The 14,766-nt window shown below is 44.3% G+C and overlaps 1 protein-coding gene across 1 annotated transcript in view; it reads right to left on the reverse strand.

The window, feature by feature from the left end:
* Positions 1–1,983: 1,983 nt before the first annotated feature.
* The window catches only part of LOC139910177 (solute carrier organic anion transporter family member 5A1-like), a 37,243-nt gene continuing 24,460 nt past the window's right edge, over positions 1,984–14,766 (reverse strand). Inside the window, exons 5-9 of the mRNA XM_071897399.2 lie at positions 12,820–13,018; positions 8,772–8,931; positions 7,504–7,748; positions 5,688–5,752; positions 1,984–2,522 (exon numbers count right to left, since the gene is read on the reverse strand). Coding sequence (XP_071753500.1) covers positions 1,984–2,522; positions 5,688–5,752; positions 7,504–7,748; positions 8,772–8,931; positions 12,820–13,018 — 1,208 coding nt within the window. The remainder of the gene's footprint in view (positions 2,523–5,687; positions 5,753–7,503; positions 7,749–8,771; positions 8,932–12,819; positions 13,019–14,766) is intronic.

Genomic DNA, 14,766 nt, shown 5'->3' on the forward strand with positions numbered 1-14,766 from the left:
TACCGCTCAAAACACTACCTACATGTACACAGGGCAGGAAACTAACTTTTTATCCGCTGCCCACACTATGAGCCAACTAGGTTTTTTAGAATAGACTATGACTCCTAAATGACGGTCGATTACTCACCTGCCTACATTTACACTACCAGTCACAAGTCTGGACACACCTGACTGAATCTTCTAAGTTTTTAATTCTCTTAAAGCCATTTTGATCTAAAGGCTTCTGCTTAAACGCTTGAAATTTGTCTTTTAGACAAATATAAATAGTGAAGTTGATCCTATGTCTTTCCATCAAGGCAAAGGGCGGCTACTTTAAAGAATCTAAAATATAAGATAGTTTTGATTTAACACTTTTTTTGGTCGCTGCATAATTCCATTTGTGTTATTTCATAGTTTTGAAGTCTTTACTGTTATTCTAAAATGTGGAAAATAGTAAAAAAATAAAGAAAAATGCGTGTGTCCAAAGTTTTGACTGGTAGTGTAAAGTACAAAGGAAAATGTTAATTCATTAGTTGACCGTATCTCTCGTTAAGCCTGGTAAGTAGTCTAATTCCTATTCTCTCTGATAAAATCACATATTTAGAGGACCGGAATACTTTAAAAGTCCAATCCCAACATTTCTGCAGACCCCGGAAAAGATCAAATTCATTTTCCCCATCACCACACTTTTTTCCAACCCCGGTGTCTTCTCTAGCCTGGTAATGCGGTCAGGAGGAAAACGCCAATAGGTAAACCACTTGTTAAAAAAAAGGTGCCGGTGTGTGGGGGGGGGGAACGGGTGGGACACGTTGCATGGAGCCGGCAAAGGCCAAACAATCCGGTCGCTGGACTTCCAAACGGTAATACTACGTGCCATTGTGTTGGGGGGCGGGGGGGGGGCGGGGGGCGACAAAAGGCCTTGCATCGGGACAGGAATGCGTTTTGTGCATGCCAAGCTGCTTAGCCCAGTGACCTGTTCTCCGGTTGGGTTCTTTTCCAGTTTTTTTTTTAAACACGACAAAAAACGTAACGAAAGACAAAAAAAAGTAATGAACGCTTAACATCATTTTTCACATAGCACCATGCCATCGGTTTCCAGTTCTTAACACTTATTTGCAGTGTATCACATTTCCATAGGGTTTTTTTTTTTTTCTTTTTTCTTTTTTTTTGTTCCGTGAGAGAGATGATATGCAGTGTCAGTCAGGAAACAGAAGCACTCACATGATGCTGAAGAAATAAAAAAAAAACAAGAAGATGCGCGGACACACACAGACGCAGACGGGAGGTGAAGGGGAAGCAGGAGGATTGGGCTAAGCTGAGGTATCTGTTCTGGTGAATCTATTCTCTACGGGGTGACGCAGTCTGTCTGCGGGACGTCCCAGTGTGTGTCCCGGTGTGTGTCTGTACATTTTACACGTGAGGAGCGTGGTGAGAAAAGGCACACGTTGCCGAGGTCGGGGCGGGCGGCGGGGTCGATGAGCCGTGGACTCTCCTCTCGTCCGGAGCGGGGAAGCTGAGCGTCGGTCCGCCGGTAAAAATCACAAAAACCACCGGGCCGCTTTCCGTATTTTCACCAGCCGAGTGGATTTTTCACGTTGGAGGAGGATCTCAAGATGGCGGCTGGCGGAGGAGACAAACCTACCAGCCATTTGAACTATTTTACCAGTCGACTAGATGTTTAGAATGAAGCGGGACGTCCAGGTGAGGGTTGGTGGCTTCCCAGAGTGTTTGGTGGTGTTGACAAAACTTACCAGCCGTCTCGCTATTTTACCAGCCAACAGGAGCAGATGAGAGCGGGAGCTCCACATGACGGTTGGAGCTGAAAAGCGTCCGGTAGAGCAGACTAACACACCAGCCGCAGCCGACTGTGTTTCAGAATAGAGGAGCAGCTCCAGATCATGGCGGCTGGTAAAGCAGACGAACTTACCAGTCACACCCAGTGTTTGTGTTCCGGCTGGCGGTCGCTCCCCGGCCTCGCCTCTGTCCGTCTCCCCCCTCCGAAGCTCAGGCTCGGACCGTGACGTGTTCCAGCGATCGGGCCGGGGCGGGGGCCGGCGGCGGCGCGGCGGGCGGCGGCGGCGCGGGCGCCGTCGCGGTCGCGGGAGGCGGAGTTATTGCTTTCAGCTCGTTGCCGGGGCAACTCTGGGTGCTGACGCCGCGGTTGAGGGCGCCGGCGGGCAGCGGGGCGGCGGCGGCGAGGGCGGCGGGGTTGGTGCAGGGGATGTTGACGGGGCAGGAGCGGGTGCGGGCGTGGCCCTTGTGGCCGCCCGGGTGGCACACCAGGCTGCCCACCGTGTCGGCGGGCGACAGGTGGCGCTTCAGCCAGCGCTCCACCCGCTCCTCCTTGTACTTGATGGAGTACCAGGTGAGGAAGATGAAGAAGAAGCCCAGGAACTTGAGGCTGGCGGCGAGGCCGAAGTAGACGAAGCGCAGCGAGGTGACGTCGTACTCCCAGCAGGAGCCGTGCACGCCGCAGTCCTGCTGCCACAGCATGCAGGTCGTGTCGATCACCGCGCCGAAGTAGATGGGCGTCGGGATGTAGGCTGAGGAGAGGAGAGAGGGAAGAGAGAGAGAAGGAGGAGTGGATGGAAAGAGGATAAGGGAAGGAAAAGAGGGAGAGAAGAGAGAGGGGGAAGAAAGTGGGAGAGTGAAGAGAGAGGCGAGAGAAGAGAGAGGAGAAAGGGAAGGAGAGAGAGAAGGAGGAGTGGATGGAAAGAGGATAAGGGAAGGAAAAGAGGGAGAGAAGAGAGAGGGGGAAGAAAGTGGGAGAGTGGAGAGAGAGGCGAGAGAAGAGAGACAGGACAGAGAAAAGAGGGAGAAGAGAGGAGAAAGAAGAGAGAGGCAGGAGAGAGAAAAGTTGGAGTGGATGGAAAGAGGAGAAAGGGAAGGAGAGAGAAAAGGAGGAGTGGATGGAAAGAGGAGAAAGGGAAGGAAAAGAGGGAGAGAAGAGAGAGGGGGAAGAAAGTGGGAGAGTGAAGAGAGAGGCGAGAGAAGAGAGACAGGACAGAGAAAAGAGGGAGAAGAGAGGAGAAAGAAGAGAGAGGGAGGAGAGAGAAAAGTTGGAGTGGATGGAAAGAGGAGAAAGGGAATGAAAAGAGGGAGAAGAGAGAGGGGGAAGAAAGCAGGACAGCGAGAGAGGCGAGAGAGGGGGGAGAGAAGAGAGACAGGACAGAAAAGAGGGAGAAGAGAGAAGAAAGAAGAGAGGAGAGAGAAAAGTAGGAGTGGATGGGAAGAGGAAGAAGGGAAGAAAAAAGAGGAAGAGGAGAGAGAAAAGAGAGAGCGGGAAGAAAGAGCAGAGAGGAGAGAAGAGAGACAAGACAGAAAATAGGCAGAAGAGAGAGGAAGGGAAGAAGCAAAGGGAAGAGGGAGTGTGAAGGGAAAGAGGAGAAAGAAGACGGAGAACGTAAATAGCAAGAGGAGAGAGGGAGAGAGAGATGAGAGAAGAGGAGAGAAAAGAGATGGACGGTTGAAAGAGAGAGAGACAAGAGAGACAAGAAAGAGAGAGAGGGGAGAGAAGAGGGAGAGAGAGTGGAAAGAGGAGAGGGAGAGAAGAAAGGTGAGGGTGAAGAGACGGAGAAAAAAGAGAAGAGACAAAGAGGCAAGAGAGAAAAAGAAGAGATGGAGAAAGAAAGAAAAAAAGAAGGATAGATGTATGTCAGCAGTGCAGTCAGCTCCTTCTTTACTTCAGTTTCACAATTCCACACTTTATCCAGACCGGATTTTCTTGATTTGATGATTTTGGGTCTTGGATACAGTTCACGTGGAAAGTCTTCTTGTCCCGACTGACTGCCACATGATGAAGATTATTCTTCACAGTGACAAACAACCAGAATATTTGAGATGACAGGGGTCTAAACAACAGAAAATGTGACAGTTCTTGTGACATTATAACAATATTTTTCCACAATTTTCCTAACTTTTTTGTGCGATTTCCAAACTTTTCAAGACCTGGAAAATACCCAATTCTTTCCCCATACATTTCCAGACTTTCTAGACCTGTGTAGGAACCTGTGTGTATAATTGTAATTATATTAAAGGATAAATCTGGTTATTTTCAAATAGAAAAAATGGCCGTATTTTCCCAGTTTTTGCCATCATGACGATTGTGCTTTGGTGTTTTAATCGTTTTTTGGGTTCAGCTGTTGGAGAGTGTGTTTGCCTCTGCTAACTGAAGCTACGTCTTCTCTACAGTGAAGTAAGTGATGACATTTTGAACACAATTAATCATCATGACTCATGATGGTATAAACTAGGAAAATAACAACCAGGTTGAAAATAAGCAGAATTATACTTTAAGCTGCACTAGGCAACTTGGTGCATTGGCGGCTCCATATGACATCTGCTATTGGCTGATCTTTGGTGCCAGGTGATGTCACCACCTGCTGTAGTCTATAGAAGATGACATCACCTGGCACCAAAGATCAGCCAATAGCAGATGGCAATTTGAGTAGCATGCTTTTTATCATTAAATGTCAGGCTTTACACGGATTTGGGTTTAGTCAGTTATTGTTACTTGCATTCACAATATATTTGTTGAGCACCAGCATGTAATAATAAAGGTCCCGATCCCATGTTATTGTTAATATACAAGTTTAACAAAAGGAATTATATAAGAGTGAGATATTTATCTATCAAAAAAAGCTAATTATTGATAATTGCTAATAAAGTCGTAGCCCAGCGGGGTTAAATGAGGCTCCAGAGTGGAGCGTCTTACCTAATAAACCATCTCCGGACAGACGACTGATTGCTTTCTGACTGAGTGATTCTTAGTGACAGCGGCTTTCCGAATGTCCGAGACGTCCCATCTATCACATCTAATTAGCTTCGTTAGTCCTTATTCAGGAGAACAGAGATGTCGGCCACCAGATAGAGCGGATCTCATTTCCCAACGCTAAATCAGCCGTCGCTCGGCAATTACAGAATCTGCAGAGCATTTCCATTTACAATGAAGGCGTTTAGCTGACGCTCTTATCCAGCGCAGGGTCACGCTGATACGGGCTTCTAAAGGTCGACGCCGGTATTTTGGGATAAGGTGGCTCTAAATCTGACCTTTTCATGCAAAAAATAATTAAAGAGTTAAAGTTCATTTTAAGTATTAAAGTACATTTTATAAGCTCTCCATTGAAACCCAGGATAATAATAATAGTAATAATCATGATCATCATGCATAATCCGATCAAAATGTTGCACTACCATCAGTTCAGGGCTTCCCATAGACAACCAATGTAGTATTGATCAAATCCACAATAAACAGTAATCAAAAGGTACATCATATCCATCACACTGCAACAGCAGAATAATCTTAAATTCCTTAATTGCCAAAATTACAACCAATAATAAGGAGGTCAAAGGTCAGAGCCATACTGCCCTGACAGTAAGTTTCTTCCCAAAATGAAACGTCAGAAATTTGAAAAATGAGACAGTTACTCTGACAAAGTGATTACTGGCACGAAAACTCAAGTTATTCTCTTTTTTTTTTTACATTTATATAAAAACTAGTAATGTTATTGAGGACTGAGGAGCTGCGTCATCAATTTCAGCCAACGTTTTTTTCTCAAAATGGATACACAGTGTTTTGGGATCATCATGACACCATTCAAACACTCCTTTGTCTCCACAGTATTCACACATGATAGAGGAGTGCTAGGTAAAGAAATCAGAGCCAGGCGGTACGCTTCTCTGTTCTGTCCGGTAGTTTTTCTACTCACCGAGAGTCCTGAGGAGAACGAACTGCATTCCCAGAGCGAACGGCCTTTCCTGCTCCGCCACAGACCTGCAGCACATGAAATCACACAGACGGGTGGAGACTGAGAAAGACGATACTAGAAGACCATATGAACCAGATTTGGGTCAGATAGTAGTTTGTTGTTTTAAACTGTGCAGAGTACCAGGTGGGTCAGATTTACCGCATAGGACAATAAAATGAGTGCCAGAAAGTTTAGGGTAAGTGAAAGTTGATTCAATATGTTTTCCTCTCCAGCTCTAAGCCAGCCTACAGTCCCCTTGTTATGTTAGCATGTTTCAAGATGGAGGAAGAGAAAGGTATTTATTAGGGCTGCCCCCTAATAGTCGACCAAACGTTAGTCGATGAGAAGAGTCTTAGTCGACCAAGTTTTCATTGATCAGTTAGTCGCAGGAAAAAAAAAAAAAAAAAAAACCCTCAAACTCCATCCTTGTCATTAAAAAGTTAAAAAGTTATTAGACCAGGGTTGCACTTGGCGGGTGTATTGCTGGGGACCCAAGGACGTGCAGTGTCGGATTTGGTGCAATTTGGACACACAACACGTTCAATATTAATAAACTTTGAATAAACAGCGGGGCTCAAAGCAAGCGACTGATAGCCTACGCCTATTGTGTGCTTTTTTTGGGGTGAACCAGAGTGTATTTCACTGGTGTTTCTGACCGCGAGAAGCCGCGACTTGGGTGTGTTTTTAAAAAAATTTTTTTTTAAAAATAATTAAATTAATATCATAAACGTGCGACGACTAGTCGACTAATGGCTTGAACTAACGACTACTAGTCGACTAGGAAAATCTTTGGTCGGGGGCAGCCCTAGTATTTATGTTACTCCACCAAAGAACATTTAAGTGTGTTTCTTAACTTCTTAACCACCTCAGAAACAAAGAAACAGGATGACATGTTTTTTAGCGAAGGAGCTAAAGGAGCTTCATCTAAACCATGGATTTTTATGCCGCGTTCACGTCATATCAGATTTACTGTAAATACAAGCTGCAGACAGGGGAAACCCATTCACATTCAGTCTCCTAGTGGCAATTACAAGTAGGACGTGGGATTTTTTTGCAGGCTCAGATACTGCATCTCCCACTTGGCATCATCAATTGTGTCAACACAGGCAGCAAACATGGCAGCAAATCCACCGATGTCGCTAGTCCAAGGTAATAAAAATCAATTTAATCACAAATATTCACACTAACACAATTAATTCAACTGACAAAAAGCGAGCACTATCTTCTGCAGTTCATGTACGGTTGATTTGAAATTTGTGTTTCTCAAGCTCTCTGCCGCTGTCTCTTCATCTATGATTGTGGCTGCTGATGGATTCTCTAGAGCAGTGGTTCTCAGCGTGGGGTCCGGGGACCGCCGGGGGGTCCTTCAGGGGGTTCCAGGGGGTCCCCAGCAAATTGATGAACTCTTAAACTTCACCGTTATGTTAACACAATTAGAGAAATGTAGAAGAATGACTATTTTTGATCATAGTTTCTCTGTTATCTCTCTGCCTACGATACAGATAGTCTTGGAAGTCTGGACAAAATTGTATTTAACAATAACAATATTTTCAGATTTGGGTTTAAGGGACAAAATCTCATCAAATGGGGTCTGTGGCTCTAATGTGGACTAAATTAGGGTCCTTGATATGAAAAAGTTTGAGCATCACTGCTCTAGAGAACCCTCCCAGGCACCAAAAACGTGATTTGGACCAATAGTTTCTTAGTGTATAAATAAGAAAACCCTCTCAACCCATAACATCACGCTAACCCCCAACAGAGTCTACGCCGCTTGTACCTGAGGGTGACGATGATGGCGGAGGGCTGGGCGCAGGCGGTGATGAGCGTGACGATGAAGAGGAAGATGAGGAAGGGGATGAGCGTGCTGCAGGTGCGGTCGCACTTCCCCGACACGGCGTATCCGTTCTCGTTCAGGTAGGTCTTGACGATGACGAGCTGCAGCTGGTTGCTGCCCTGACCGCTGGACGACGGCGTGATGACCTGCCGGCTCTGGACGCAGGCGCAGTCCGAGTAGTTACGGATCTGCAGGGCGGACATGGTGGATGTCGCATTTTAGGCTTTTAGCTGACACTCTTAAAGCTGCTACATGTAGCATTTTAACAACAATAAATTATTTATTTGTTGGTATTTTGTCTAAGTCCAAGTCAAGTCCAAGTCATTAATGTCAAGTCTCAAGTCTAAATGTAGAACAGCAAGTCAAGTCAGAACAAATCAAGAGTCCAGTATCAATTTAATATCTTAAAGAAAACTAAATATCTAGGACTTTTCAATGCAATATGGTTTTAATAGGATAAAAACTTGGTAAGAGCATCATGAGTTTGATTTCTATAATCAGTTTCAACTTCAATAAATTCAATCATTCCATACAAATTCAGAAAACAGAATTTAAATTCAGTCGTCTGCTGGAACAAATCTCATCACTTTCAATCTAAGTCATTTACACAAACACAAGATCTCAAGTCAAGACTTTAGAAACCTTTTCAAGTCATCAGAGTACAAGTCAGAGTCAAGTCCCAAGTCACCAGAACCCAAGTCAAGTCAAGTCTCAAGTCTTCTCTTCATGCATCAAATCAAGTCTCAAGCAATACAAATTGTGACTTGAGTCTGACTCGAGTCCAAGTCATGTGACTCGAGTCCCCACCTCTGTAAACAAACGAAACCATTGCCAAGAAGATTGGCAGCCTCTACACTCACTGGCCTTAACTTTAACTCAAATTTTGGAATATATATCATTTTCCTTAACATCTCCAGGCCTTGAAATCAGTTTTTCGACTCTACTGAAGACCCCCACTTCTCCACATTTTCACAAATCCTGTGCATTACCCCAGAGATGTGATGAACATCTCAAACTTTTCAAATTATCAAAAGTATTTTCCATGCTTTTTCAGTCTTTACAGACTTTTACAGACCTGCACAAAGCTCAAGTTTGCCCATCCAGTGTTCACTGGATGGGCAAACTTTTGGAAGAGCCTGGTATTTTGGACTTTTAGGTGTTGAAATCATCGTTTTACAACTCTATTTTAAACCAGAAGCCCTCCATCTCACCCCGGTGCTGTCGTTGGCCACGCTGCTGCAGCCGGCCAGGCAGGGGTTGAAGTAGGTGATGCCGTCGGAGCCGCAGACCGGAGCGTACTCGTGGATTTTACACCCACAGTTCACATTACAGCCTCCAGTCAGGTTCCTCTGGGTCATGGTCAGGGTTGGCCTGCAGAGAGAAAGAGAAATATACAGGGTTAGATATGTTAGGGTTAGAGATACACATAAGGTTTCTTCAGGTTTTGCATTTTAAAATTCCATACTTTAATTCCAGAGCTTAACTTCTTGAAGATTTCTGATGGTAGCTGGGCGATATGACTGTCAACTAAACCATATTTCTCTATAGTTGAACGCTAACCTGCATTACATCTAATATCACAATATGTGAAATGATAGTGGAGTCTACAGCTATATAAAGCTATATGAACTGAACCACAACATTTATTTTTCCATACTTTTCCCTACATTTCTGTGCAACAACCAAACTTTTTCAAGACCTGGAAATCATCCACACTCAAGACCTGTATATATACTGTATATATTGGATGTACAGTATATTTATGAAAGAAAATGGGGTGTGTGGGGGGGGCAAGAAGGATGAGGGGAAGAGGAGAAAAGACAGGGTGGGGAAAGAGGGGAGGAAGGAAGATAAAAGGGCCGAATGAGGAGAGGACGATGGAGAAGGGCAGCTTAACAGAGGAGAAGAGAAGGATGGTGGGGAGGATGGAGAGAAGGAGTGAGAGAGAGAGAAAGACGGGAAGAGAGATGAGAGTGAGGAAAAAAGGGAGAAAGTGTCAGAGAAAGAGAGGACAGAGAGTGAGACAAGGAGAGAGAGAGAGGGGGGAAGAGAGACAAAGAGGAAAAGAGTAAGAGAAAAAGAAAATGAGAAAAAGACAGAAGAGAGATAAGAGCGAGGAAAAAAGAAAGAGAAAGTGTCAGGGAGAGAGAGGACAGAGAGAGAGACAGAAGAGAGGGGGAAGAGAGACACAAAGAGGAAAAGAGTAAGAGAAAAAGAGAAAAAAGAAGATGAGAAAAAGACAGAAGAGAGCAGGAAGAGAGATAAGAGCGAGGAAAAAAGAAAGAGAAAAAGTGTCAGGGAGAGAGAGGACAGAGAGAGAGACAGAAGAGAGAGGGAAGAGAGACACAAAGAGGAAAAGAGTAAGAGAAAAAGAGAAAAAAGATGAGAAAAAGACAGAAGAGAGATAAGAGCGAGGAAAAAAGAAAGAGAAAAAGTGTCAGGGAGAGAGAGGACAGAGAGAGAGACAGAAGAGAGAGGGAAGAGAGACACAAAGAGGAAAAGAGTAAGAAAGAAAGAGATAGAAAACAGAGAAGACAAGATAGAAAATACACTGTATAGCAAATAAAGAGAGAGAGACAGAGAGAAAAAGAGTGACAGCAAGACAGAAAGAGAGAGAGAAAAGAAAGGAGAGCGAGAGAGAAAAGACAAGAGAAAGAGGACAGGAAAAAAAGAGGGGAGAGTGAGAGAGGGCGGTCGGCCAACAGATCCTCTCTTCCAAGCTGTCCTTGGATATTTTCCACGGTTGCCATGTAATCGCTCTCAGGAACTCGCCGTCCAGAAGAAGAAGACGCCTCCGTTCACCGGCTCCGTCGCTCCGTTATCCCGCGCCCATCTGAACACTCACTTCCTCCCCGACACAGACCAGATGGAGCGATAAAAAAAAAAATAAATTAAAAAAACTACGATTCCCTCGTCATGCCGGGAAACGATTTAACACCGGAAAGGCCAAGCTGCAGTCGGCTGACGGCTGTCTGGAGTTTTAGAAGTTAAAGCTTTCCGATGACCCCGGTACACGCCCGCTATTAAAATGCGACCTGTGCTGCGTGACCCCGATTTAAAAAATGGCCGCTGCGGAATGACGTCGACTTAAATACATCTTCAATCACCGCTACAAGAACAAAGATGGCACGTGCGTCCTTTAAAAAGGTCGAGAATGAAAGATGGGAAATATTATTCTCCTCTTTTGCCCATTAGATGAAGAGATATTTTCTGATGTAAGCAAAATTTGATAACCTCCTTCATTGTAATACTTCGGCCTTGACAAGAGCCAGTGGAGTCTGTCTGTCTGTCTGTCTGTCTGTCTGTCTGTCTCTCTGTCTGTCTCTCTGTCTGTCTCTCTGTCTGTCTCTCTGTCTGTCTCTCTGTCTGTCCGTCTGTCTGTCTGTCTGTCTGTCTGTCTGTCTGTCTGTCTGTCTGTCTGTCTGTCTGTCTGTCTGTCTGTCTGTCTCTCTGTCTCTCTGTCTGTCTCTCTGTCTGTCTCTCTGTCTGTCCGTCTGTCTGTCTGTCTGTCTCTCTGTCTGTCTGTCTGTCTGTCTGTCTGTCTGTCACACAGAGGAACACAGACACCAGGATCAGATAACAGACGCTGCTGCCCACTGTGATGGCTGTTGGTGTGTGTTTACATTGGAAACGACTACTAGTTTGTTTGTAGTTGTGTATTTATGTGCTACATAACAGACCTTAAGCCCTGGACAGATAGAAAGCGTCAAATAATCCAGTTGTTCTCAGTGGCTGCAGGTAGGGATACTGGTATCGGTATCGGTGCTGATACCAGGCTAAAATGGAATATCGGTATCAGAGATTTTACCCAAGACTAAAATCTGATACCGAAAGCCATGAGTAACATGTAAGAAATAAAAGCAAACTGTCTTGATTTTATGCATTTGTGGCACACAGAAGCCTGTATTTCTCAAACAGTGGGAAAAACAAGGATTTTATCTCAATAATTTTGTCCATTGACCCCAAACTAAGGAAGTAAGCCTGCACTGTTCAGTAAAAGTAATGGATCGGATCGGTACTCTGTATCGGCCGATACTTAAACTTTCATACTCGTAATCGGTATCGGCATTGGAAAAGTGGCATCGGTGCATCCCTAGCTGCAGGTACACCAGAGGCGTTAAGTTTAACGTAGCTCAAAATTCGGTTAAATTTTGCTGTGGGAACAGATTTTTAAAGATTATTTTTCTGGACTTTTGCCTTTATTATGATAGTTTTTACAGTAGAGATAGACAGGAAAGATTAGGAGAGAGAGAGAGAGAGAGAGAGAGAGAGAGAGGGGAATGACATGCGACAAAGGTCCTGGGCCGGATTCAGATCCAGGACATCGCGGTTACATGGTACACATCTTAGACCACTAAGCCACCGGGATGCTCCTGTTTCCTGGCATCTCTGAGGTGAATGTCGTCCAGTCCTCCTGTTTTAACTCTTGTGTTGCAGAGTGAACAAGTGGTGTCAGAAAAGAAAAGATACGTCCGGGGGCTTCAATGCAAGGTGCAAGAGCACACAGGACACGTTGCGATGGGGCGGGAATGGGACAGGATCTACCGGACCGTCTCCGGAGGCGATCGTATCTCTGCCAGAGACACCCGGGTGGAAATTCAATCTGTACAGTGTGTTTGCATTAGTGAGAAAGTATCCACCCACAAGGTACAAAGATCATAACTGCTGTGGGTGGAAACAACATCACAGCCACACAGAGTAGAAACATCATGGCGTTGCCGCAGCGGATAGAAACATCATGGCTTCCCCCCCACCGCCGGTAGAAACGTCGTGCTTTTAGAAACGTTTATAAATGCCAGGTGTGAATGCAAGGCTGTGATCGGATTGTTAATTATCTGGAAGGCGTATCTAGATGCAGATCTCATTTTAAAACAAGGTGGAAATGAGGTCAAAATGTCCCTCCATGACTTTGCCCTGAACCACCTGCTGTACAAACCTCTCCGTTTCTCTCTCCCTTTACCAAGCCTCTCTTTCAGTTTCTCTCTCTCTCTGTCTGTCTGCTTGTTCTCTTCTCTTTTCCTCTCTGCCTAGTCTTACTCTCTTTCTCTCTCTCTCCCTCTCTCTCTCTCTCATCCTCTGAATGTGACCAGCTGTCTCCCTCCATCCTCCACGATCACATCACTGTGGAAACAGCACACCGGCTGCACAACACTCTAAACCACCGCTGAACATTTTCAATTCAGATTAGACAAATAACAGAAAAACACCAAAACTGCAGTGACATCACCCCCACACTCCCCACCCCTCCCCCCTCCTCACCCGGTGGTATAGGGGATGTTGATGCCTCCCAGGTTGATGCTCTCGCAGCCCACGATGAAGAGCGTGGAGAAGCAGAGCAGGGAGACTCCGCTGCAGATCATGGCCAGCTTGGCCGACTCCCTCGCCCCCAGCTTCAGCTTCTTGATGATGTAGCCGCCCAGGACGATGCCCACGCCGGCGCTGGGCACGATGATCACACCTGGGAGGGAAGAGAGGGGCGTTTTAAGCATTTAGAGAACGCTCTTATCTTATGTATTCCCTTTGGTGATCTAACATAAAGGCATTTGGTGGAGGCTTTTATTCAAAGCACCTTACAGTACAGTTAACAAGTTCCCTGGTCTGAGGCTGCGTTCACACATAGCGTTTTTTTTGCATAAAAACAAATGGGAAGTGTACAAAAAGTGGCTGCTCCCGAAAAAGCGCTGCACCCAGCGGCTTTTTTTGCGCTTTCAGACGTTGAAAAATGTCCAACTTTACAGAATAGCGCAGAGTGACGTGAACTGTTTTTTCTCAGCCAACCAATCACGATGAAGGAGAGGCTGGGCCGTTTCCCCCAACAACAACAAAGATGACGTCAGATAATTATCGTGATCTGCTTTTTATTTCTCCTGTCTATCTATTTGGGGCTTACTGAAATGAAAACCTTTGTGAACGACTCACTTCCAGTAAGTTCCAGTAAGGGTTTCCAAAACACTACATATATACAGTATATATATTTTTATAATTCAGAAAGAAAATGACCTCAGTATTTCAAAAATCTTATGATTCAATCCTCAGAAACTGAGCTATTTTGTATGAAAAGGTCTTATGACTCATGACTGTACCTAATAATGCACTGCACTGTTTTTCAGAGTAGGCGTCAATTTTGTTTTTTCCCCGATGGTGGGCGTCTCATTTTGGAATGAAACTCTTCAGGTCTGAATTTATGTATAAGCATTGTGAGCAGCAGTGTGAGAGGCAAAAAGCTCAAAGATGCGTCATGTTTCAGGTCGGATAACAAACTCTCTATTTGAAGAGTAAATTTCCAAAATACTTCATTACTTTATTACTCTTCATTTTGGTTTTGTGCTATTTGTTTTACCTATTTTATCTTTCTTTCTTTCGTTTTGTCATTTTATGAGTTGATTGTTGATCATTATGCTTACTTACCTATTTTATCTTGCTTTCTTTCTTTTTTACTATATAGATAAATGATTTATTTTTGTGTTTTATGTGAAGCACATTGAATTTGCCTTAAATAAATGGAGTAGGCGTCACTTTCTTTCCAAATAGTAGCTACCTCTTTCTGGAACCAAACTCTTCCATATTATTTTAGCAATATCAACAAATATAACCATCAAACCAAAAGAAACAAAAGCAAATGGTACAGTGTAACTTCCAATTCTGGAAATACTTCTGCTATCAGCAGCTACTGGCTCATACCAAAATAACCTGTGTCACTAAAAAAAGCCATCAGGGTGAGAAGAGCCTCACATTCCTCTGAGCTGCTCAGCCAATCAGTGACAGCGGTGAGACGGCTCCGAGTGGCTCCGTATCTTTAAGATATCACACTGTGAATGAGTGGAGGAGGAGGTGTGTGTGTGTGTGTGTGTGTGTGTGTGTGTGTGTGTGTGTGTGTGCGTGTGTGTGTGTGTGTGTGTGTGTGTTTTTAATATACTTTAATGCCTTTTATTGTCTTTTAATGAATTTTATTGTCTTATCCTTTGTGAAGCACTTTGAAAAGTGCTCTATAAATAGTTTTATTATTATATTCCAATTTAGGAAAAACAATCATCAGCTCAGGTTCATCATTCAATATTTATAACATACAAATAAGCTAGTCTGGAAAAGTGTTATAATTTTGTTAACCAAGTACTTTGGTTACCTACTGTCCTTTAAAAAGTGCCTGATATATTTCGATTGTGTGCTATCAATCATTTTGCAAGAGCAGGTGTCACTTTTTCAAAT

This window comes from Centroberyx gerrardi, chromosome 13 (genome assembly GCF_048128805.1).
Source record: "Centroberyx gerrardi isolate f3 chromosome 13, fCenGer3.hap1.cur.20231027, whole genome shotgun sequence".
Taxonomy (NCBI): domain Eukaryota; kingdom Metazoa; phylum Chordata; class Actinopteri; order Beryciformes; family Berycidae; genus Centroberyx; species Centroberyx gerrardi.